Genomic DNA, 25,009 nt, shown 5'->3' with positions numbered 1-25,009 from the left:
ATTGCTTTACAATTGTTGCGAGCTTTGGTGTAGGCAGAAAATGAAACTGAAGAATTGGAAACAATCCAATTACGATAAGCAACATTCTCTTGAACAGCCTTAGCACATTTATTGGAAAAACCAAGGTTTAGATAAAGGATGAGATTTTTAAGGGGAGTGTGGAATAAAGGATTCCATTCCTAAAATAATAATTTCACTGACACGATCTGAGCAAACATTGACATTGAAAGTTTTGAAACAGAGGCACCAAGTAATCTGAACAAGGAAAAAATCTTGCAGGTCATCCCATTTTGCATTCTTGTAATGCCAAACAATACAAGGTTGGGAATAACCATGAGTTAAAGGCTCCATTGGAGAAGCGACAAACATCAAGTTGTGATCTAAGGTACCTAAAGGACCACTCACTTTGGCCGTGTACTTAGAAGGGTTGTTTGTGAGAAAAAGATCAAGCATGTTGGCTGTATGGTTAGGACTGTCCGGTATTCTTGTAGGTAAATGAACAATCTGTGCAAAGTCATTAGAAATTGCAAAAGCCTCAGCATCTCGACCAGCTGGGTCGGTGTGACTTAAAAACGGAAGCCAGCTGGAGTTGTGAACATTAAAATCACCAAGGAAAATTACCTCACTGTTAAGAAAGTTGGACTGGAGAAAGTCAAGTTGCAAAGAGAGGAAGTTGTTGTTGTTGATGTTTTTTTGGAGCATTAGCAACTAAAGCCATATTGCTCCGGGGATATGCGGTGGTCACTCCCTGAGCTTTACACATCCTCCGTATTTGGTGGTCATGGGCTCGAATCCCGGTCTAATCAAGAAGCGTGTGCTACGCACTGCTGCTCCAACCACCAGGCTACGGAGGCACCAAGAGAGGAAGTCAAAGAGCTCCAAGTGGTTAGTGGAGTTGGGAGAAGATTGAAAAGAGGAAATTCCAAATTATCAAGTCTTTGGCAGAGAATATCGGAACAGACATATGCTCAAGTACCACCTTTGAGGCGAAAGGAATCATATAGTGAATAATTTGGGCAATTGAGATGAGCAGTAGTTGAATCAACCGATAACTGAGATTCTGTTAGAAAAAGTACATGGGATTTGGCAGACTGTAAGTGGAAATGGACATTGTTGCGATTAGAATTGAGACCACGTATATTTGTGAAAGGAACTAGGAAGTGTTTGGGAGGTTTAGATCTTTTTGCAGATAAGCTTACTCTATTAGTTTGACAATTCATGGTGTATTCAATAGTAAGAAAAAGTGTGGGGGGGGTACATGCTGTATGAAGTAATGAAATTCTTGGATATGGCATACACATGGTAAGGATATACCCAGATCCTTGACATAACGTGGCCTCGACAATGTCCCCCCCCCCCGCATACACAGTACTCAGACTCCTTCCAGTCACTATCTGGCAGAGTAGAGGTAGCAAGATTATACACTAACTGATCTGGAAGCCTCCTAAAGAGTTACCAATAGGTTCAGTCCGGTGTACTGACTATCGGCCGGCCTGTGAACACTGTTTTAGAGCTGTACCCCCGAAATGTAAGGAAGATTGGATCTCGCCATGATGTTCATCATAACCTCAAAAGTCATCAGTCATACTACATGACTTTTGAGATGGGGAAGGGTTGACCGGAACTTAGGTCTGGAGACTAAACATGGGTTCCACCACTTGTGGTGGTATTGCACCGGTTGATGAGAGTCGTGTACCACCTAGTATTGCCTAGTAGCACAGAGGGGCGGCATTCCTCCATGTGGTGTGGGCGCCACACCTCGACCCCTGCTTACGTTGGTTCATACTTGGGTGGCCACCCACAGTGTGCTTGTGCATGGAGGTTATACCAGGATTACTAACAATCCCACCGTTGTGAAGGTTCAAGCAGAAGATTTGGTTGTCACCAGACGGACTTTGCTGAAATTGGGTCTACCTGACTTGAATGTCACCTGAATATCAGTTCCATCAGCGTTTTAGACTGCCAGGTAGCAAGTACAGCTTGTCTGGTATATCTGAGAGAATGTCTGTGACAACTTCAAGAGGTGATGAAAGATAGGATTAAAAATCTCCCTTCAAAAGGTACTATGGAACACGACAATGTACTGATCTTTATGATGAAAATTGCTAGTGTCTACATTTTAGACTTTCTTGTCTTTTTTTTCAGTCAGGCCATAAATAATAACTTTTCCCCTCCGAATGGGATCACTACAAAAACATTAAAAGCAGTTAAAGACATCAAGACAATATCAATCTCATCCTCTGTCCTAAAACTCCTAGAAAGATCTGTGCTACCAACAATTAGGAAGCAACTCTTCCCAGTACATCATAATCAGATTCACTATGGAATTATTGGCAGATCCACCTTGACCAACCTTCTCGCAACAAACCAAATAATTCTGAAGTCCTTTAATTCTAAAAACCAAATCAACATAATTCATACAGACATCAGCTATGCGTTTGATGCAGTCTCAGCATACTCTCTCCTGAATCTCCTCAAACAGTTTTACCTCATCAATGATAATCTATTAAATCTCTTTGCCAACCTCCTTAAAGAAAGGGTCCCTGCAGCAAATTTCAAAAATAAATCGTATTATGCTACCTGCTCATCTGGAATCCTCCAGGGTGGTACACTATTGGGAATAATGTTCTCTGTAATCCTCCAACCATACTTACTAACCCATAAGCATGAAATGTCCTATGTGGACAATATTCAAATCACTGCCACCTCAGATTCAAGTCAATCAGCTACTTCAATCAAGAGCTGATCTGTAACACCCTCCAAGAATTCGCCTTGTACCTCAAATCTTTTACCCTCTCACTCAACCCCTCAAAATCCAGTCACCTCAAACTTTCGCTTAAAAGAGCATCTTTCTGATAACAGCCTTGCAGAATTCACAAACAATTCCTATTGTATTGGACCACAAGGATCTGGGAATTTTCTATGACTCCAAATTCAATTTCTCAAGAACTCACAAGAGCCATTTGGCTGGCAAAACAAAGTCTTCAGCATATCCACTCTGTCCATATAAACAAATTCTCCTCAAAATCATCAAACCAAAATTCTTTATGCTTTCCCTATTTGGACTGGTGTGAGGGTAGAGCTGTGTGTGTGTGTGTGTGTGTGTGTGTGTGTGTGTGTGTGTGTGTGTGTTGCCATTGTTTCAGTGTTTAGTTTTTTTGTGACTATATACAGCAGTACTATTTTATATATCCTCAATGAGCACTCTCATGACTGTGTTTGAGAATCCCTTTTCTTAATGTTCTGTTTTGGTGCAGCCCCCATATTTTCCAGAGCTAAACCTCTGTGATTATTTATGGGAATATTTTAAAGAGAATGTTTATGAAATTATCTACATACAGTTGATGAAGGAAAAAGAGATTCCATTAGTTGAATAAAAATCAATCTCAAAATTCTGATTGAAGAATGGACTTTTTTGACAATGACTATAGATGGTTTTATATACTGAAACTGTTTTCACTTGAAAGCATCTGCTGTGTTTTATGACACAAAATTAAAATATTTATGCTATGTATTTCATTAAATACTTGTATGAATACATGCACTTTAAACTGGAGCATCTTTTTTCTTTTTTTTTTTAATTACTCTGTGCATAGTAACACAGGCATGCTATGAGCTATGATGATGACATCATTCATAAAATGAAGTTTTATAACTAAAATATTTTGTCTTACCAGTTTCAAAGGTATATTTTGCTCTAAATCCAGGACCTTCCAATGATCCACTGCTAAATACCATTGATAAACGAGGTCCCTCAGATAAGACTGCAGGAGGCATATTTTTCCCACAAAAAACATGATCAAATTCATCTAATGCTTGCCTCTCTTCTTGGCCTTGAAGATAAAGCTTCAAGTATCCATAAGTGCACCTATGAATAAAGAATGGGCAGATTTTAGTGCCAAAATTCACTCATTATTATATTAATAAAGATAAAGTAGACAATGTGCCATTTGGCTATAACATAAATGCCATTTGGCTATAACATAAATTTTACAATGTACCTGACTGCTCTCACAGTTTATCAAATTTCATTATAATGCCAAGGCATTATAATGAAATTTAATCCTTGTAATCAGGTAGTAGCAGCAGCTTGCTGAGAAAGAGTATGCTACAGAGCAATGCTAGATGGCAGCTTCACTGTGTAATTCAGTGCAAGTCTGATGAATTATATTGGTTAATAAATTTTTTCTTTTATAAATTGCAATTAGGTTTGACCTTGATGTTTGTTGTTTGTTATTTGGTTTTTAGGAGCATTAGCAACTAAGGCCATATTGCTCCGGGATATGCGGTGGTCATTCCCTGACCTTTCCGCATCCTCCGTATTTGGTGGTTACGGGCTCGAACCCCGGTCTAATCAAGAAGCGTGTGTTACGCACTGCTGCTCCTTCCCACCTGGCTACGGAGGCGCCTTGACCCTTGAAATCATAAATCTGAGTCCAAAATGTGTGGGTTACTTTTAACTGCAAGTATCAAGAAAAAGAATGAAGATATTTAATATCTGAAACTTAAATTGGATGTCTTGAACTGAAACAGGTGAAAAAGAATAAGGTCTGTAGAGCATGAATTCAGCTGGATCAATTGCTAGGACAATATGAATGCCAAATACTGAAGAATATCCATTTACTACAATGGGCTTTTCCCAAATTGGTGACTCTGCAGTATTTGGCATTAAGTATTAACTGCTATTAACATGTAGCCAACTGCTACATATTAATTTATATTACTGAAACAGAAACTACTTAAATGGGGGGGGGGGGGGAGCTGCCTTTGCTAAATTTCATTACAATTACCTTTCTATTAGTCCAAAATAAACAGTCAGTCAATAAAATTTAATATACTTATAGACAATCTAAAATCAGACAGTGAGGTCTTTAGTAATAATTTCTAAAGTTAGAAGTTGCTTTAGAAAGCTTTCTAAAGCAAACTTCAAAATGCCTAAAGACTTAAACAAAAAAAACGTAATTATGAAGGGAGAAAAGACCTTTACAGATCAGCCTTTTGTTGCCCTCAAAAAGAGAAAAATTAGCCTCTTCTTGAATGCATGTATCCAGGGCAGTGCCAAGCCATTTTAGTACCTGAGACAAGAATGAAAAATTCGCCCTACTGTTAATCATAGCAACGTTGGCAATTATTTAATCTTTCTTCTGGCATCCCTTTCAGCTTTTAATCTGAGGCAAGAGCCTCGTTCGCCTCACTCTCGGCACAGCTCTGTATGTATCCCTAGAGGGAAGCTATATCTACGAGCAGTGTTTGAAAAGTTTGTGGCCTGAGCATGAAAGGGCAGTGGTATAGCATTAAAATTTTCTGTACTTAATGTATAAAACTTCAAATAGTAACCAACCATGTTTTATCCAGTTTCAATAATGTCTTTTTTAATTACAGGTCCTGAAGTCAACAAAGTTGTGTGAATGAGGAAAGATGGTCAAAATCAGTCACTGTGCAGTCATCCAATATTTAAGGGGGAAAAAGGTACTAATACCAAAAGGCAATTCACAAGGATATTAGCATTAGCATTAGCATTAGTAGAGGCATTTGATGCAAGAAAGCAAGCTTATGCAGCATCAGCCAAAAAAAAAAAAAAAAAAAGTAACATAAATAAATAAAAATAACCACTTCCACTTCACCCCTCTGTTCGTTCGAAATACCTGTCCAGCTGAGCCTTAAACTTATTTAGGCTATCAACTTCCACGACAAGGGATGGAAGTCTGTTCCACCCACCAACCACCCACTGGCTAAAGGCAAATTTCCGCACATCTATCCTACATCTGTCTTTCCTCAATTTGAATTTATGCCCTCTCAGGTGATTTTTCTGAGCTAGAGGAAGAATCCCATCAGCATTGAGCATGCTCAAACCATTCAAGGCTTTGTACACCTCTATCAGATCACCCCGCTGGTGCCTAGTTTCCAGACACTGTAATTTGCAAAACTTAAGCCTTTCTTCGTAAGAGAACCCCTTTGTCCCATTCACCAATCTAGTTGCCCTTCTCTGTACTCTTTCCAGCAGCTCTACATCCTTCCTGAAATGAGGCCTCCAGGCCTGTATACAGTACTCTAGGTGTGGCCTGACCATTGCCTTATACAAGGGAATAATCACCTCCTTATCCCTGCTAGAAAAATTCCTATATATCATTGACAATACACCATGAGCTACTCTTGCAGCTCGTCTGCACTGCTCAGAGAACTTCATATCTGCCTGCACCACCACCACCCCCAGGTCCCTTTCATTCTCTACCACTGTCAGTGTAGTACCACAGAGTTGATACGCTGCTCTGGGGTTGCTGTTTCCCATATGTAGTACTTTACATTTGTCAATGTTAAACTTCATTTGCCACCTCGAAGCCCATCTGCTCAACCTTTCCAAATCCTGTTGCAGCAGCATAGTGTCAGTAGTGTCCTTGACAACCCTGCCAACCTTCGTATCGTCTGCAAACTTGGACATTAAGCCTGATATACCATCATCAATATCATTTATAAATACAGAAAACAATAAAGGCCCCAATACTGAACCCTGAGGGACTCCACTAATAACATTAGTCCACGATGAGCAGTGTCCATTGATTACCACTCTCTGTCTTCTCCCCCTCAACCACCCCTTTATCCATAGCAGCAACTTGCCTCCAATGCCACACTGCTCCAATTTGTGCAGCAGTCTTCCATGTGCAACAGTATCAAAAGCCTTTCTAAGATCCAAGTATATAATATCAAAGTTATTCCCTGCATCCAGTTCTTTTGTGACTGCATCATAGTATCCAATCAAATTGGTCAGGCAAGACTTCCCCTTAACAAAACCATGCTGTGTCCTAGCTATAACTGAAGTCTTGTCTAGATGATCCTGCAGTGCTTCTTTCACCAGTGCCTCCATTAATTTTCCGGGAACAGAAGTTAAACTCACAGGTCTATAATTACTTGTGTCAGCCTTTGATCGGTGTAGAAGTTATATTTTAGATAAAATAAGTGTGGGTGAGTGATAGGTTAAGATTTGAGACCTAAACGTGGTTTTATTTTTCGGACTGAACTTTTTAAAATGGTTATCATTGTTATGTTCGGACATAGGAAATTTCAAGGTCATTAAATTTTTAAGGAACTATAATCAGTCACTGGGAATTCTTAGTAGAATAGTTGTGCTACATGATAGCTTTGATGTAGAAGTTTTCAGGATACCAAATTGTATTTAAAAATACTCACGTTTTGCTGAGTTATACATTATTGGTATTTTCAAGGTCACGGTAATTTTACCGAGTCAGCCATTTGGATGTTCCAGGAGATAAAACTACAGCAGTGCCACCTGCTTGGTCAGTGATGACTAGAAATTCGGCATAAATTGCGTAAAATTATGACATCACGAGGCAGCTTCATCACTGAATAAGAGCTACTCCATTTATATGGCTGCGGCAGGTTTAGTAGTTTAATTTGTTAATTTGTTAAACTACTAAAGCACCGAAAGATATATGCTCCCAGAAGGGCCTTCCATGGCGGAAAGGTTTCAGTGGAGACGTCAGACGAAACCCGTTTCAAAAGGTCCACACACGACCTTTTCAACTAAATTGTGATCCAAGAAAGCAACGGGAAACTACTTGGATTATCCTTCCCTTGAAAACTTCAATGATAGCAAGCAAAATAAACCACGGCCCCGAGTCTCGGCGTCCCTTGAATGGGGCAGGGGTGCTAAGAATCTCCGAGCTTGCGTCGAAGAATTTTCTGAAACTAGCTACATGGAACGTTAGAAGCCTACTACAACCAGGAAAACTAGCCAATGCTTTACAAGAAATGGAACGCATTAACATCAACATACTTGGGTTAAGTGAAACCAAATGGCCTGGAACAAAGAAGTTTATATCAAACGACCACCACGTCTTCTGTTCCGGAGGAGAAGAGAACACCAAGCAGACGTACGGCGTCGCTTTCGTTGTCCACAAACAACTGGCCAACAAAGTCACCAGTTTCACCCCAATATCGGAACGAATCGCACTACTACAGCTAGCAGGCAACAAGATCAACCTGAATGTGCTCCAGGTCTACGCACCAACAGCGGACAAAGACGATCAAGAAATTGAATTGTTCTACGACAAGCTAAGCAACACTTTAAAGTCGCTGAAGAAGCACGACATGACGGTCATCCTCGGTGACTTTAATGCCAAAATCGGTCAAGGAAAGCTACAAAACATAGTCGGAGAACATGGCTTGGGGACACGGAATGAACGAGGCGACAGACTCGTCCAGTTCTGCCAAGAAGAAAAATTTAGCATTGCCAACACTTGGTTCAAACTACCACCTCGACGACTATACACCTGGACCTCACCACAAGACTCTGACAACAATATCGTCAGGAATCAAATTGACTACATCTTAATCAACATCAGATATAAGTCAAGTGTCCTCAATGCAAAAACTTACCCCGGAGCTGACATATCATCAGACCATAACCCAGTAACAGCAACACTACGTCTCAAATTACGAGCAGTCAAACGCACAAGCACAACAAAAAGAATCGACCTGGAGAAACTGAAGAACACCGCCAACAGACGACAAGTACAGCTTCATCTCAACACTACAATCCGATCGATCGAAGCAGTAACAACAGACGTGCAAGCATTCGGGCGTTCACTCAAACAGTGCATCAATGAAACAGCAGAAACCCTGCTAGGACATCAGGCGTCGAAAAAGAAACAACGGTGGATGACCCAGCACATACTAGACCTAATGGATGAACGGAGAATATTCAAAAACAACAACAACCGGGAAAAATACAAAGAAATACAACAAAAGATCAAACAGGAAATCCGGAAGGCGAAGGAAAAATGGATGGAAGATCAGTGTGCAGAAATCGAAGACCTAATCAAGAAAAATGACAACTATAACCTGCACAAGAAGCTTAAAGAAGCTGGAAACATCTACAAACCGGCTCCTATCCCAAGTTTATATACGGACAACAATCAACCTATACTAAGCAAACAAGCCAAACTCGACACCTGGAAGAGCTATATATACAATCTGTTCGGCACCAACAGAAAACCGGCAGAAACGCAACAACAAACACAGGAAGACAATCTCCACATATTAACATCTGAAGTGGAACATGCCATCCGAATAACAAAGCCAGGCAAGGCCTGTGGACCTGATCAGATTCATGTGGAACTGCTGAAACAACTAGACTACAGCAACATTCAACAACTAACAAAATGGTTCAATCAAATCTACAACAACAACGACATTCCATCCGAATGGCTCCAATCCATCTTTGTGGCCCTACCAAAAAAGGCTACCAGCCGGAAATGCGAAGACTTCAGGCTGATCAGTCTAATGAGCCAGGTGCTAAAAGTCTTCCTCAAGGTGATTCAGCAAAGGATAAGATGTAAGTGCGAAAGTGCACTAGGAAACACACAGTTCGGATTCTGCAGGGGACTAGGCACCAGAGAAGCAATTTTCTGTTTACAAATATTGCTACAAAGGTGCTATGAACATCAAAAAGACGTGTATATATGTTTTATTGACTACGAGAAAGCCTTCGATTCAGTAGACCACGACCGTCTAATTGACCGACTGAGAAAACTTGGGCTTGAAAACAATGATATCAACTTTATTACAACTCTCTACTGGAATCAAACAGCCCGGCTTCGCTATGACAACGATCTGACAGACCCAATTCCAATAAAAAAAGGCATCCGGCAAGGCTGTCCATTATCTCCCATTCTTTTTAACATCTATTCGGAAATGATCTTCGACCAAACACTGGCTGACAAGAACATCGGCATAAAAGTTAACGGACACTACATCAATAACTTAAGATATGCCGATGACACAGCACTAATAGCGGATTCAGAACAAGATTTACAGACCATCTTGAACGAAGTGGACATAGAAAGCCAAGCATGGGGGCTACGAATCAACAAAAAGAAAACAAAGGTGATGAAGGTCAGCAGGACTGCAAGCAAAATCACGATCAAACTAAACAACGAAAAATTAGAGCAAATACACCGCTTCAAGTATCTCGGAGTGCTCATTGATGACCAGCTGAACCATGAGGCCGAAATCAAAAGCAGAATTGAACAAGCCAGGCAGGCATTCACCAAATGGAGAACCCTCCTCACCGACAGAAGCTTGAACATCGTGCTCAAATTACGCACATTGAAATGCTACATCTGGCCAATACTGCTCTACGGTGTAGAAACCTGGACTCTAACATCAGCCACTACAAAAAAGCTCCAGGCCTTCGAAATGTGGCTCTACCGAAGAATGCTGAAAATTCCGTGGACAGCCAAGATAACCAACGCACAGGTCCTGCAGGACATGCACACGGAACGGGACCTGCTCAAAACCATCATCAGCAGGAAATGCAAATACCTAGGTCACATCGCTAGGAACCAACAAAAATACCACCTACTACCACTCATCCTGGAGGGAAGGATCGAAGGCAAGAAACGCCCAGGCAGACCGAAAATGGCATGGCTAGATAACATCAACACCTGGCTTCACATGACAACAGCACAAATTCTACACGCAGCGCTAGACAGAGAACAATATCAAAACGAAGTTGCAAACGCCATTCGGCAGCATTAAAGAAGAAGAAGAAGAAGCCTTTGATCCCCCTTTGTGAATTGGGGTCACATTTGCACATCTCCAGTCAATGGGTACCTCCCCTGAGTCCAAGGAAGCTCTCATAATTATGGCTAAGGGTTTGCTTACCTCCTTTGCTGCCTCCTTTAATATAACTGGATAGATCCCATCCACCCCAGGTGCCTTTCTTGTGTTTATCTTCAACAATTTCTCCTCCACTTTGCTCTCAGTTATTACAAGATTCTCTAGCTTACTGCTAGAATTGAATACACCTCTGGCATTCCCCTCGCTGAATAACTCCTCATGTGTGAATGTCGATGCAAAATATTCATTTAGTTTGTTAGCTACCCGAGCAGGGTCATCAACAGTTGACCCATCGATCTCAAGTGGACCAATCTGATTCATCCCCTTCCTTCTAGAGTTTACATAAGTAAAGAACTCTTTGCTGTTTTTCTTCACATCCCTTGCCAAGGATCTCTCGTAATCTGCCTTCGCCTGCCTAACCTCCTTTGTAACTTGGTTACAGATCAACTTGTATCTATCATAGGCGTCCGTGTCACGTGGTAATTTGTATGTATCCCATGCATTTTTCTTCTCTGCCATATGCCTCATTAGTTCATCTGACAACCATTTAGGCCTAAACCTTGAACAATATTTCTTAGTTGGTATGTAAAGCCTAGTAGCTTCCACGATAAGTTCTTTGAATGCTTCCCATTTTGAATTTGCTGTTGGCAATATCATCAGTTGATCCCACTGTATAGAATTTAAATACTGTCTCAGTCCATTGTAGTCGCCTTTACGAAAGCAATACCCCTTCCCTTTACCCCTAATGGTAGTTACCTCTTTGAGTAACTCCCACTTCAGCACACTGTGATCACTGCCACCAAGTGGTTCATTTATCTGCAGATTCTTAATGCATGAAGAATCACTACTGATAATCAAATCAAGAGTATTACTCCCTCTAGTTGCCTCCCGAACATGCTGATGTAGAAAACAATCATCCAATAAATCCACAAAAGCCTTGCTACTGTGTGAGTGACCAGCCCCCGAATTCCAGTCAATATCTGGGAAATTAAAATCCCCCATTATAAGACTCTCTGATTTACTGGCCCACTCTATTTCTCCGAACAGTTTCTTATTATACTCATCAGAGTCATTAGGCCTATAGCACACTCCTACTCTCAATTTTGATCTCCCAATGCTTATGTCACACCAAACTGACTCGACACTGCACTGTCCAGCGATGTCGACTGGCTTCACTTCCTTGGATTTTATGTGTTTTTTAACTAATAGCATAACCCCTCCTCCCTTCCTATCCTGTCTATCCTTTCTGTAGACATTGTACTCCCCAAATTCCAGTTCTGCATTTCTTATATCTATGTGACACCACGTCTCTGAAATCCCCACAATATCTGCCTTTGATGTTTTGAGCAATACCTCAAATTCATCAAATTTATTTACTAAACTCCTAGCATTGGTGTACACACAAGTATACATGCACCTGTTCTTTTTCTTAGCTACCCTAACACAACCCATGTGTTTACTTGTACCCCAATGATTCCCAGCAGTCTCTGAAATATCCTGCATCTTATTTTCCAGGCTGCGGCTCATTCCAATAGAAGCAGTGCAAGAATCACTTTCACCTCTGCCAGTGGCTACTGTTAATCTATTAGTCCTTGTATCCCCCCAATCTAGCAGTTTTCCGACCCACCTAACATTGCCTCGATAGCATCAGCAAACATTCTTGCACCCTTTCTATTTAAGTGTATCCCATCCCTGTAGAAGCAGTCTCTCCTGTTAACAAGTACAGACCAGGCTGAAAAAAATTCTACCCCTTGAGCCCTGCACAATCTTTCCAGGGCCGAATTGATTGACAGGGCTCTCATCATATATTGTTTATTCAAAAAGAAATTCTTCTTCAAAAATAGTAATAGTAATCACTATATAGTGCAAAGAAACCATACTTTTGCTGCACTGGCAAAAAAAACCAAAAAAAACCACACACACACACACACACACACACAACCAAGTAGACAAGAAAACACAAATTATATGCTTCCCACCTCACACAGATAAGAATCCAGTTGACCTTTGAATTTATTCAAACTGTCATCCTCAACTACCTTTGAGGGAAACTTGTTCTAGCTATCAATGACTCACTAGATAAAAGAAAACTTCATGGAATCTAATCTAAATCTCAAGCCCTGAAATTTGAATTTATGATCCCTAGTTCTGGAATTCTTTAGAACAGTGTATAGTGTTCATTGTAATGCAGCTCCAGGGGTTCCCCCAACTCTGCAAATTCTTTAGAACAGTAAAGTGTTAGTGTAAAATGTGTTAGTTGTGTGACGGCACCAGAGATTCTCCATCTCCACACTGTATTCTTTGTAAGTGACACAGAACTCTGTGGAGGCCAGAGATTTGAAAAGTGTGTGGGGAGTGGTTTGTTGTGTAGTTTTATGTTCTGTTATTTCACTGACCATTTAGTCATTCAGCCCCTACTGGGACCCACTGTTGCCAAAAAAATGGGGGGGGGGGTAATATAGAATTTGGCCGAAAGAGATTTACAAGAAAGTGGTAGCATCTAGACATTGATTAGAATTTGGCAGCATTGTTAGGGGGGTGTACTCGTTCGGTTTAGTTAGAGTGTGTGGGGGAAGACTGAAGACTGGGGGAAAACAGGTAAAAGGATGGGGATGACAGAATAGGTCCCCAAAGAGATTGGTGGAGACAAGCCCACCAGGCGAAGTATGAGGGAGGCAGGGAGGGGAAGGGAGGAAACAGAGACCTATCTCCTCCCTCCCCTCCTGGGGATGGGGTTTTAAAGGGAACCGGGTTATAGTACCCAGTTCAGATCACCAAATGGCATGTCGGCAGCAAAGACGCAGTATGTCTTCGTCAGTGATAGTTGTTGTGTCCATGTAATGTCGGAAGGTCGAACTGCCCATCCTGCTCTGGGAGTGGAATGTGTTAGCATTCCGCTCCCAGAGTGGAGAACCCACCAGGCAAAGGAGTGGGAGACACATTTACTGCATTCAAAATCTGCATCCTCCCTCTACTTGCATCCTAATTTTTTTTTTATACATATACTTTTTCTTATATTTTATAAATTTTTTTCCCCTGTTAAGTCCCACACACACACACACACACACACACACACACACACACCTTTTTTGGAATGGTACACAATGGTACAGTGTACCGGCACCACTATTAACAGTGACGTGTGACATTTGGATTCAATGCACTTCAAAATTTGTAATATTCCGTAAATTTTTTTCACATGTTTACCTACTATTCAAATAAGCTTAAAATGATTTAACTAAATTTGCATTTTTTTTACTGTCTATTGTTAAGATTTTTCCTATATAAAACTGTATAATAATTTTTATAATTCAAAATTACTCAGTCGGACCTCTGTTTAATTATTTTAAATTCCCCTTGGAAGTTACATTTAAAATAGTTTCCGTTGAGCAAAGAAAATTTTCATATAGTGAACGGCTTTGCTTTTCTGACTTTCAGGCAATTTAGGCAATTAGTGCTGCTGTGCAAATTAAGAGAGCTAAAGGGATTAGCATTCTACAACTTAGTGGTACTTGGTAAAATCTATCTGACCACCTGTCCCACATACGGAGAAGTCACATTGATCAAGAGTGAGCAGATCAAGGTGTATTCCCAATGGGCTCTGGCCCACCTACTGCAGTGGTGTACAACCTTTTCCAGTACAGGGGCCATATTCAAAAAAATTCAAAGTTAGATTTCTTTAGTGTGTTACATTTTCGATATCTTGTTGCATGTAAAAGTAAAATTTAAAATATTCAAAAATTTTATTAAGTACAATACACAATTACATTCACTGAACAAAACATTTAATTAGAAAATGTTTTTGATAATTAAAAAAATTTAAAATGCTGTTTTAGTTCACTTTCCTCGCAGGCCATAGGTTGGACACCGCTATGAATCAACTATAAGCGCCCCGTTCGAGAATTAGAAAAGTGATTTTCTTTTACCGCAACAAATAATCATATGTTGTTTCGCAGAAGTGCGTTATCCACATTTTTCCATAAATTTTCGCTAACTCTGTTTACATGGTCACAGCACCTGAATATCTGAATGACACCGATATTTCAGACAGTTTAAAAAAAAAAAAGAAAATAAAAGAAAAAAGAAAAAAATCAAATTTAAGAACTAGTGACAATACCGATGACGAGATAAGGACAATGAAGGTATTACTCCATCTAAATATGAATTGTTGGCATTTGGTGAAAATGAAGTTAGAAAATTGTCAATTACAGCTAAATGCAATTCGTTGATTTTGGGGATACTTAATTGGTAAGGTTTCGCAAGAATTGAAGCATTTGATGAACGCTCTAAATACGAAACCAATTTCACCAAGTGAATGTGAATGAGGATTTTCACAAATGAATCTGATTGCCAGCCCAACCAGTGCTTCGTTGATGACAAAAACAGTTTCTTCACTACTGTTTCTTAAAACTGTAGGCCTACCGCTGATTCACTTTGATCCAGAAAAATATTTCGATTTGTGGCTGCTTCGGAAATATCATTCAGCAACTGACACACAAAGAGGAAAAGAAGTCAGCATAGCATGTCGGATGAGTAGTTAATAAAAATTTGGAATATTCTACAAAAACTTTATTATGAAATAATTTTTACTTATTTTGCTCACAGTTTACTTATTTTTTTATATACTTGAATAATAAATGTATGCTTTCTGCCCGACAGAAACGTAAGTTTTGTAATATACTCTATTTGTTGTTCTCATTCTAAAAACATTACTACTAAAGTAACAATATCAGAGGGAAAAAAAATTAGAATACTTTTCATATCCTTTTAATTTAAAATTTTTCCTGATAGCAAAGAATGAGTATCGGCACCTATTTTTTTACAAAAAAAAACACTGTATATATATATATGTGTACATATATATACACATATATACATACTTTTTTTTCCTTTTTTTTTTCACTCACTCATTCATCTTTTTCTCACACACGGGGGGGGGGGGGGTTGTAATGATGTGTAATGTAAATTTAAATACTAATTAAAACTAGGGTTAGTGTGTATAGTAATACCCTGCATAGCACTGATAATACTGAAACTGTTCATGTTATGTGAAACTGTGCTGATTGAGGTGTAATTATAAAGTGTAAAGTGTATTTAGTGTCTAACGGCACCAGGGGTTTCCCCCATCTCCGCGTTGCTTTATTGTGGGTGTACCAGTTCACTGGGAAGGCCAGAGATTTAAAAGTGTATGGATATTGTACATGTGTAGTGTTGTGTTCTGTTGTTCATCTGGCCGTTTAGCCACTGGACCCCTACTGAGGCCCAACGTTGCCCACACTTAGCCCCGTGGAGGCAGACCAGGTACACCAGTATTTTTAGATAAGTACTCTGGCAGGTCCTGCCACCTAATTTCCTGAGATTTCAGTGGCTAGGACCTATTAAAAAAAAGGGGGGGAATAAACGCTTGAATTTAATTAGGCCGAAAGAGGTTGCAAGTGTGTGTCGAGTTTGGCATTTAAAATTTTTATGTTGTGTGGGGCATTCGCTTTTCGCTGGCGATATAGGTAGAGTAGGGGGAGAGACGGAAGGCTGGGGGGAAAAGACAGAAGTATGGGGTCAATAGGGAAGGCGACCCCAGGTATATCAGTGGGGCATGCCCTTGCCCCACCAGACGGAAATGAGGGGGTGGTGGGGTGGGGAGGGGTCAGGAAGTCCTTCCCCTGACCCCACCAGGGATAGGGAGAGAAAGTGGGCTGTGCAAGGGAGCCCTGCCCAGTTCGCCATAGCGGCAATTTGCAGTGCCCTCCAGCAAGTGCAGTTTGTTGATGACTCGTTGGTGGGGTTTGGTCCTTTTCTAGGTGTGTGGTTTCATCCTGGGAGCGACGACATCCTGGCTGGAGCCACTCCCATTAGTTCCTAGGTCGATGCTGTTTCATTTATTCTGCTGCATATTACGCCGTTTGTCCTTAGTATTTTGCTATCCTTTCCTCTGTGTTGATGTTTTATCAGTTTGCCTTTATTTATTATTTGTGGTCATCTATTCGTTTTGGATGGCTATTTCTGTTCGTCGTCTATTGAAGACGTCAAGTGCAAATCGGCTGAGGGCTTTGTATTCATCTTCTGAATCCAGTAGATGGTACTCTTGATTTTTCGGCAAGTATTGAATCTCAGTTATAAGTCTACTTCTGTGTTCTTCGTAGCATTCACAGTCGTTCATAATATGCTGCCAGGTTTCAGGTTCTCCACAGGTGCATGTGGACTCTTCTATTGTTCCGAGTGCGTTCAGTTTTGCTTTAAATGGGCCGTGGCCCGTCAGGAAGAAGGTTGTATTTAGCCCAGGATAGAACCACGAGGGGGCTTTTGGGTACATTTTTGCAACTATCGGTATGAAGCTTCTTGTAACTTGACCCTTTGGCGACATCTCCCATCTGTGCTGCCAAATCTTCAACATGTGAGCCACTATTTGTTGTTTCTCTGCTGTCCGGCTGTTGGTTGGGTCCAAGGTAAAGTCATAGATGGAGGCAGGTATATCCTTGGACAGTAAATACATGAGTCCACATCTAGTCACCCCGAGGTCCAGCGGAAGAGCTCCTGCCAGGACCTGCAGAGCGTGGGTGCTCACCGTTTTGCATGCCCTAGTTATAGTTAGAAGTATGTTTCTTTGGATAGTGTCCAGCAGTCTTCTGTTGACCGCGGTTCCGGCCTTCCTGAACCAGATTGGTGATCCGTAGGTGATCGCTGGGATGAATATTGTTTTATAATACAGGGACAGGGTCTTCCTGTTGAGTCCCCAGTCCCTGCGAGATACTCTTGCTACAAGTGCTGCATAGTTCCTTAGTTTCTCTCTCAAGTAGGTGAGGTGAGGTGTAAAGGACAGGTTTCCATCCAGGATAATACCTAGATACTTTATTTGCTTTGCTAATTTAATGGTGGATCCCGCTATCTTTATTTGCGGTGGTCGTCTGATGTTTAGAGAGCCTTTTAGTAATACTGAGTTTGTCTTGGTTGGTGAAATCATTAACATATGTGTTTTTGCCCAATTCTGTAAGGTTTGTAGTGCTTGGTTTGCCTGTGTTTCAAGTCCCGTTCTGGAGTCTGCTTCCACCATTAAAATGAGATCAGCAAAGGCCTGACTGGCCACATTTCCCAGGTCCAGAGCCAAGAAGTCATCAAAAACCATGTTCCACATTAGTGGCCCCAGGACAGATCCCTGTGGGCAGCCCCTCCGGACGCTTTTAACAACTCTTCGGAAAGTTGTGACGACCTCAATTTTCCTATCCGACAGATATGCCCGGACACTGTTATACAAGTTTTCTGTGATTGCTGCTTTCCGGAGTCTGCCAAGGACACTGGGCCACCAGACGGTGTCGAAGGCCCCAGCAAAATCCACTGCTATTACCAGAAAATACTTCTTGTTACTTTGGGTTGCCTTGGTTATGAGGTTTTGGACTGCTTCAATGGTCGAGAAGCCTGGTTTGAATCCATATTGCCTGGGTGATTCCAGGTTGGCGGTTTTGTAATGGTTCATGATCCTTTTGTGGAGCAGCCTTTCATAGAGTTTGCTTAGGGTAGAGAGTAGGGCTATGGGGCGATATGAGGCTGGTTGATCCGGAGGTTTTGTTGGGTGTGCAGTCTTCCAACTTGTCGGGAAGTTCCCAGTTTCCAGGCATCGGTTGAGGAGATTAAGTATCAGGTTCGGTATATATTCCACGGCTTTTTTGACCATCTCTGGTTCTATGAGATCCGGGCCGGGACATTTCCTGTTGGGCATTTGCAAGGCCGCACCCTGTAATTCATCGACTGTGAAGGGCGGTTCTATACGTTTGGTTTGCCTGGCATATTATCTTTTGTTGTTCATTAAGGATATCTGGTGGTTTATGGATGATAGCACTAAGGATATTGGTAATCGATTCCTCCCACGTTTTGGTCAGGCTTCCATTGGGCATCCTCGTTACAGTGGATGCTTCTCCCCTGGGGAGCTTGTTTGTGGTGATTTTATACACTACGCCCCAGGGGTTCTCGTTCCCTGTCTTGGAGACCAGGTTTTCCCAAGAGGCTCGCTTGTTCTTTTTATTTTTTTCTGTATAGGTGTTTCGCACCTCTTTGTATTGTTGCCTTAGTACTGCTACCTCTGTTGGTGGCCATGTTCTCCGTGCTCTTTGGAATTCTTTCCGTTTTGTCTGGACCTGTTTTCTCAATCTTTGCAATTCTGGAGTCCACCAGGGCATGTCCCTGACTGAGGGGGGTTTTCCTCTTCATCGCTGTCTCTGCTGCTTCAGTTATGATACTGGTGATTTTCTCGTGGAGTGTATCTGGGTTTTTAATCTCCCTGTCCACCGCCTGTCTGTCCAGTTCCTCCAGCGTTTTTTGTGCCTTGCTGGTCAGTTGTACTCTGAAGAGTTCCCAGTCTGCCTTTTGGATTGCGAATCTGTTTGGCAATTGTCTGTTTGTAGTTATTTTTGTCATTGATCTTCTGATTTGGTCGGTTATTATACGGTGATCCGATGTGGTCCAGGCATTTTGCACTGTCCAATCGGTCACGTGGGCTTCAATATTCCTCGTGGTCAGGGTGATATCAATCGTGGCTTCCCACAAGGTATTGCAGAATGTTGGCAGGTTGGTTTTTGACTGTGAGGATTGAATTCGTCCAGTCTTTGTCCATTTCTGGTTCCGCGGTGGTCCGGTGTGGCACTGTGCCAAACAGAGGAGCGGCAGTTTACATCTGCTCCTACAATTATTCTTTGTCCTGCTAGGGTTGTCTGGATGGATTGGAGATATGTGATAGCAAAGTCGATTTCCACACCAGGTCTGCAGTACAATGAAATTGCGTAGAAGCTCCCAATTGAGCTGATTATATGAGCACAGGCAGCCCAGGGCGTACAGAGCTGTGGTAATTTTGTTGCCGCTATTTCCGGATTCCTCACTACTACTGCTGCCCATGGAGTATCCTCGTCACTCTGGATAATTTTATAACTCATTGGGAATCCCCTGACCTGCTTTGTGTGTGTATAGGGCTCCTGGATAAGGATGATGTCGGCATTTTCTTCATCGGCTTTGTGGCACACCTGGTCAACCACTGCCCTGGCACGCTGCCCATTGATCTGGTGTATCTTCAGAACTCCATAGTTATATTTCTTATGGTGTGTCCCCATAATCAATTCGTTGTTGGAATACACTCTTTACTTTTTGGTACGTTGGGCATTTTGCATCCCGTATGGAGTGTGTGTAGTCCAGCCTCAGGGATTTGCAATTGACGCATATGGGATCTTTCTCTTTGTTTGGGCAGTTTTTAAATTCGTGCCCTTTCTCTGAGCAGTGGCCGCACGTAGCTTCTTTCTGGTTGCAGGTATGGGAGGTGTGGCCATACTTGCAGCACCTATAGCACTTTATTACTGCCACATGCTCCCTATACTTATGACTGCTCCACTCCACATAGATGGTACTCTGTGTTCGTAGGATTCGCCAAGCCTCAGGGGCAAGTTCTATGACCCAATTACAGTTGCCACTGTTATTTACTCTGGTTTTGTATTTTGGGAAAACCAGCACTTTCCCATCCACTTTTTAGGGAGTGCACTTTTTAGATTCTTCCTGTAGATCTCCTCCGCCAGAAGTTCAGGGGTCAAATCCTGGTCCATGTTGAAGATAACCACTGAGGGCCTTTTTCTCTTCGGGGCCTCCACTGTGAGACCCAGTGTAGGGATCTTGGGGTTTGTTATAATTCCTTCTGCTTCTTCCTTACTCTCCGTTTCTATTACTATCCCTGGATTTCTGGTCTTTCTTATGGCTTTTATTCTGGTTGTTCCGAATTCTTCTCTGAGGTTTTGGATTACTTTTTTCATGATTTCCTCACTTGTACTGGTTTCTTCCCCTGTTGGTCTTAAAATGACTATATTGGGCGTTGGCAGAAGTGTTTTCTTTTTAGCTTCTGTGGCCTTGCCCATTCTCAGTGTTTCTGTGGGTGTGTTCCTCAGCACTTGAGCATATGATGGGGCGCGCTGTGGCATTTGATTGCCACCATCTGCACGTAGGGCTTCCAGGGTTGCCATTGTTCTCTGGTAATTTGTGTGTTCATTAGTATGGTCTCCAGCTTATTCCATTGCAGGATTATTTCTGCACGGATGGATGAAGAGATCCTACTACTATTCTCCTTCATTATATTTTCGAGGGCCATACGCAGTAGGAGTGTCTGCTCGGGCACAGTTCCCTGTGGGAGTGTCAGGTCTAGGATGGTTCCCTCTTGCATTTTATGCTGTTCTTCAAGTCTTCCCACCTGATCGCTTGGTTGCTTGGCCTCACTTGTACTCCGGGTTTCCCGATCAAATTTCGGTAACGTCGATTTTGTATTTTTCCTCTTCATGACCGATTTTGGATCCTTGGTCTCCTCTGTTCTTTCGGTTGAGTTTGGTTGTGTCCCCTGTATTGGTGGTGTGACCTCAATTGTGCTTGGAGCACCAAGCTCTGTCTCTTCCATTCCATTCTCCATTTCCCTATGATTTCGGATTTGCGGGGCTCTCTGGTTTAGCGGGATGCAAGCTATGCGGTGTAAAGTCCTCCACAACAGCTGCAGGATGCATGCGATGAAGCACAAGTTCGTGCGTCAATTTGGGGCAAGAAACGGGAGGAGTTTAAAGTCAGTCGCGGAAAATTTTAATAAGTGGGGGGGGGAGGGAATACAGAAAACATGATAGAATCAGTTGTAGCACAGTAGACGCTCCGTGGAAGACAATACAGATCTTCTTTTTGCCGTCAGTCAGCAAGGGAGAAAGGTCAGTGAGAGAAAACGTGGTAAGAATTTCAAGGTCAGCAGAGCTGCCGGAATGTTCAAGTGCACTTAAGTCACAAGCAAATCTATCCACTGTCAGCACACAAGGGGAAAACCCACCCCCAGTCAAGGTCGCCTAGATACTTTCGTGGCGGCCAAGATAGAGTGACCGCACTCTCCAATGCTATGTCTATGGCAGCGTGGTGACCCGGTCCACAGACAATAGCGCTGGATAAATAACGAAAATATCCCAGCAGAGAACCCAAAAATCAAAAATAAACTTACTCCCACGATAGTCCACACGACGAGGAGTCCGTTGGTATATGTTTTAAAACAAAACTCATTGTTAACATTAATTTTTAAAAGCAAAAATCTGGAGCAGTAAACATGTTTTTTTTTTTTTTTTTTTTTTTTGATTTGGTAGTTGTTGGCGCATCGGCTTCTGTGGCCATATTGCACCTCCCAAGGTTTTTTGCAGTACTTTGATCCAAGCCCGAGGCGGGAATCGAACCCGCGACCTTTGGGTTGCCGGGCAGGTACTTTACCCACTCGGCTAGCCCGGTCGGCAGTAAACATGTGCGACTAACCAAGTAGGCAGACAACCTGGTGTAATTATAATGGGTTTTAATTGAATGCGTACCAGAGAAACAGTCTATAAACAAATCTAAGTCTATAAATCAATAAAGAATTTACGCTTGATAGCCAATTAAAAGGATTTGAAATAAAAAATACTGCAAAAATTTTATTAATGAAAAGGTAACATCATGAGAGATGAGCAAAAAGCTTTATTGTTTATTTAGATATTTCAGTAATGAAGTCTAGTGAAGTCATCTGTTCTATTTCTTGGTGTACAAGTCTTCGTTGCATTGAATCCCATCTTGTAAAACTTGCCATATCTTGATGCTATCTTCAACATTCAGATCTCCTTTCATAATTGTCTTGCAGGCCATGTCGATCCCCACGAAAAACTTTCTCCAATTTTTCGGCTTAAAATTCTTTTGGTGCCACTTTAGTGTTATCCACTTCAGAATTGTTTTCCTCTTCTCCATATGCAGTTTGCTCATCAATTTTTGCACCATCTAAGTCATCTGCATGTGAGTCAATGCAGTCACGTACATTGACAGTGTCCAAAGTTTCGATTCCCAAGACTTCGTCTTCGTCAATTGTCTGAGCTTATGTTTCAAAACCAGTGAAATCATTTTCCAAATGGGGAAAAACATGCTGTCAGACAGAGCACGTTGTTGGCAGCGATTTCTAGACAAAATGCAGATATATTTTCAATTGTATTTAAAGGGATAAAAAATAAATTGTGAAATGAAATGTTTGAAAAGCTATTATGTTGTCTCATCAGAATACACTGTTTATGTTGCTGCTGACTGCCTGAGGGGAGCTATTGGCACATGAGCATGTGAGACAGTACAGATGGCACGCAGCATATATGTACACATACCTAGGCTACTGAATGAGTTTTAATATGTACAGTAAATTTTCAACTTAAACTTAATTGAAAACCATGTTATAGTGAAACCCGTGCTGTTTGAAGCTTTTTTTTTTTTTTTTTTGGTAGTTGTTGGCACATCGGCTTCTGTGGCCATAATGCACCTCCCAAGGTTTTTTCAGTACAGCCCGAGGCGGGATTCGAACCCGCGACCTTTGGGTTGCCAGGCAGGCACTTGACCCACCTGGCTAGCCCAGTCGGCGCTATTTGAAGCCGTTCTAAGAGAGGTATTGCTGTATTTAACTGTAGCACTTATGGTTTCTGTTCTTTTTCTCACACACTTGCACTCTCATTCATTCTTCTGGCTTTCAGTTCATTTGTTCAACTCTTGCTTTCTACACTGCACTCTCCAGGCACCTCAACTTACTGTTATTCTTCAGTTGGGGAGGCAACTCCCCAAGGGTGCAGGCATAGCTGTAAGTTTTTTGCAGGCCAGAGGAGAATGCAATGATAGTTTTTGTGTTGTTAGTAAATGTTTATTAGTATATGTAAAGTAATGTAAGTTATTATAAACTTTGTATTCTTTCTGCAAGCTACATTTGCTCTTCCACTCATTCCCATTTACTCTCTCTCTCTCCCTAATGCTAAGTCACTCTTTCTTTCACCACAACTGCCATTTTACTATAATTCCTAATTAACTCTTTCACTCAGTGGCCAGCCTATTTATTCTGTCTTTCATTCTCATTCATTCATTCTTCTTTGCATCCCCTTGCCAATAGCATACTGATATTTTTCAGCTAATCTGCTTCCCTGGCTGCCTGTACATCTCCCTCCCCATACATGGTTACTTATTTGGTGTGGGCCCCAGGTTCATACATGGCAGGGTAGTTCTTGGGGTACCCAGGGCTTTATAATTTTCCTCTTCTATGATGAACAGATGTTCTTCTCACCTGGGAAGGAAGCCAGTCTGCTATTAGCTGTGTTCTGGGAATGTCATAAATCATACATTCATAGAGAATGTGTGCCCAGTCTTCAGTACAGGTGCAGTTTGGATCATCAGTAAGCCCTAAGGAGGTTAGTTTCGCTTTTAGAGAGTCATGACCCGTTAATATAAATGTAAAAAGTCCAGGGGCATACTACTTATGTGGCTTTGGGCTAACTATTGCCGCCTGTGGCAGAAACCTTTTGGTAATCAGACCTCTGGTTTCCTGCTCCCACTTTGTTTGCCATAGCTCATGTGGCTATTCTTTTTCTTTTAGCATTGAAGATGTTGGCTGTATCAAAGGCTATCCCCAGAAATCCTGTGAGTATGCCCTTTTTAAGTCTATAATATAATCCTCTTTCGGCTACTTTCAGGTAAAGTGGGAGAGCTCTGGCCAGCAACTGTAGGGCAGGTGTGCTTACTGTGAGACATGCTCTGGTAATAGTGAGTAGTACTGTCCTTTGTATTGATTATAATTTATTCCTATTTCTTACCATGGCTGAGTGGGTGAACCATGCACCGGCTCTATAGGTGATAACAGGTAGGAACATTGCACAGTACATGATTGCCAGGTTCTTTCTTTTCAGCCCCCAGTCTACTCGACTGATCCTGGCAATCATACCTGCATAATTTCTCACTTTCTTCGCCAAGTAGGTCAAATGGGGATAAAAAGTTAATTTTGATTTGTGGACATCTTCTCATGAAAAAATTGCCTTTCAGAAGTATTTGGTTTTTTCAGGCGATATTTTGAGCATGTGTATTTGTGTCCACTCCTGCAGATGCAAGAGGGTGGATTTGATCTTTCTCTACAACCACTCGTGTGTTACCTTTTACAAAGAAAATCATGTCATCTGCAGAGGCCTGGCTTTCCACAGGGCTCAGAAATTTGTCTAGAACAATGTTTCAGAAGAAAGGGCCAAGAATTGAACCCTGCGGGCAGCATTTATTTACAGGGCGTGTCAATTCCTGGAACCTCGTGCATACTGAGACACTTCTGTCTGTAAGGTACATTGAGATTTTGTGGGGCATTTGCCTGGTGGAGTCACCTAAGGACACTAGGCCACCAGAGTGAGTCAAATGTCCCCGAAAAGTCAATAGAGATTCCCAGCAATTCTCCTCTGAGTTTTTAACTGTTGTCAGTAGAGTTACCCTGCTTAAAACCATACTGATTGTTGGAATGTAACCCAGCTTCTGTGCAGTATTGAGCTAAACTACTATATATCAGTCTTTTCATATATTTTCCCTAGTA

At 41.7% G+C, this 25,009-nt stretch overlaps 1 protein-coding gene across 1 annotated transcript in view; it reads right to left on the bottom strand.

Annotated features, from left to right (window-relative positions):
* LOC150083615 (suppressor of lurcher protein 1-like) overlaps positions 1 to 25,009 on the bottom strand; it is a 383,165-nt gene that overhangs the window by 206,100 nt on the left and 152,056 nt on the right. The window contains exons 8-9 of the mRNA XM_090378541.1: positions 10,294 to 10,308; positions 3,675 to 3,868 (exon numbers count right to left, since the gene is read on the bottom strand). Of these exons, the coding sequence (XP_090234667.1) occupies positions 3,675 to 3,868; positions 10,294 to 10,308 (209 nt within the window). The remainder of the gene's footprint in view (positions 1 to 3,674; positions 3,869 to 10,293; positions 10,309 to 25,009) is intronic.

This window comes from Mastigoproctus giganteus, chromosome 7 (assembly GCF_048544385.1).
Source record: "Mastigoproctus giganteus isolate SK-2022 chromosome 7, ASM4854438v1, whole genome shotgun sequence".
Taxonomy (NCBI): Eukaryota; Metazoa; Arthropoda; class Arachnida; order Uropygi; family Thelyphonidae; genus Mastigoproctus; species Mastigoproctus giganteus.
The sequence above is the reverse complement of the archived record's forward strand: the minus strand, read 5'-3'. Positions and strand labels throughout refer to the sequence as shown.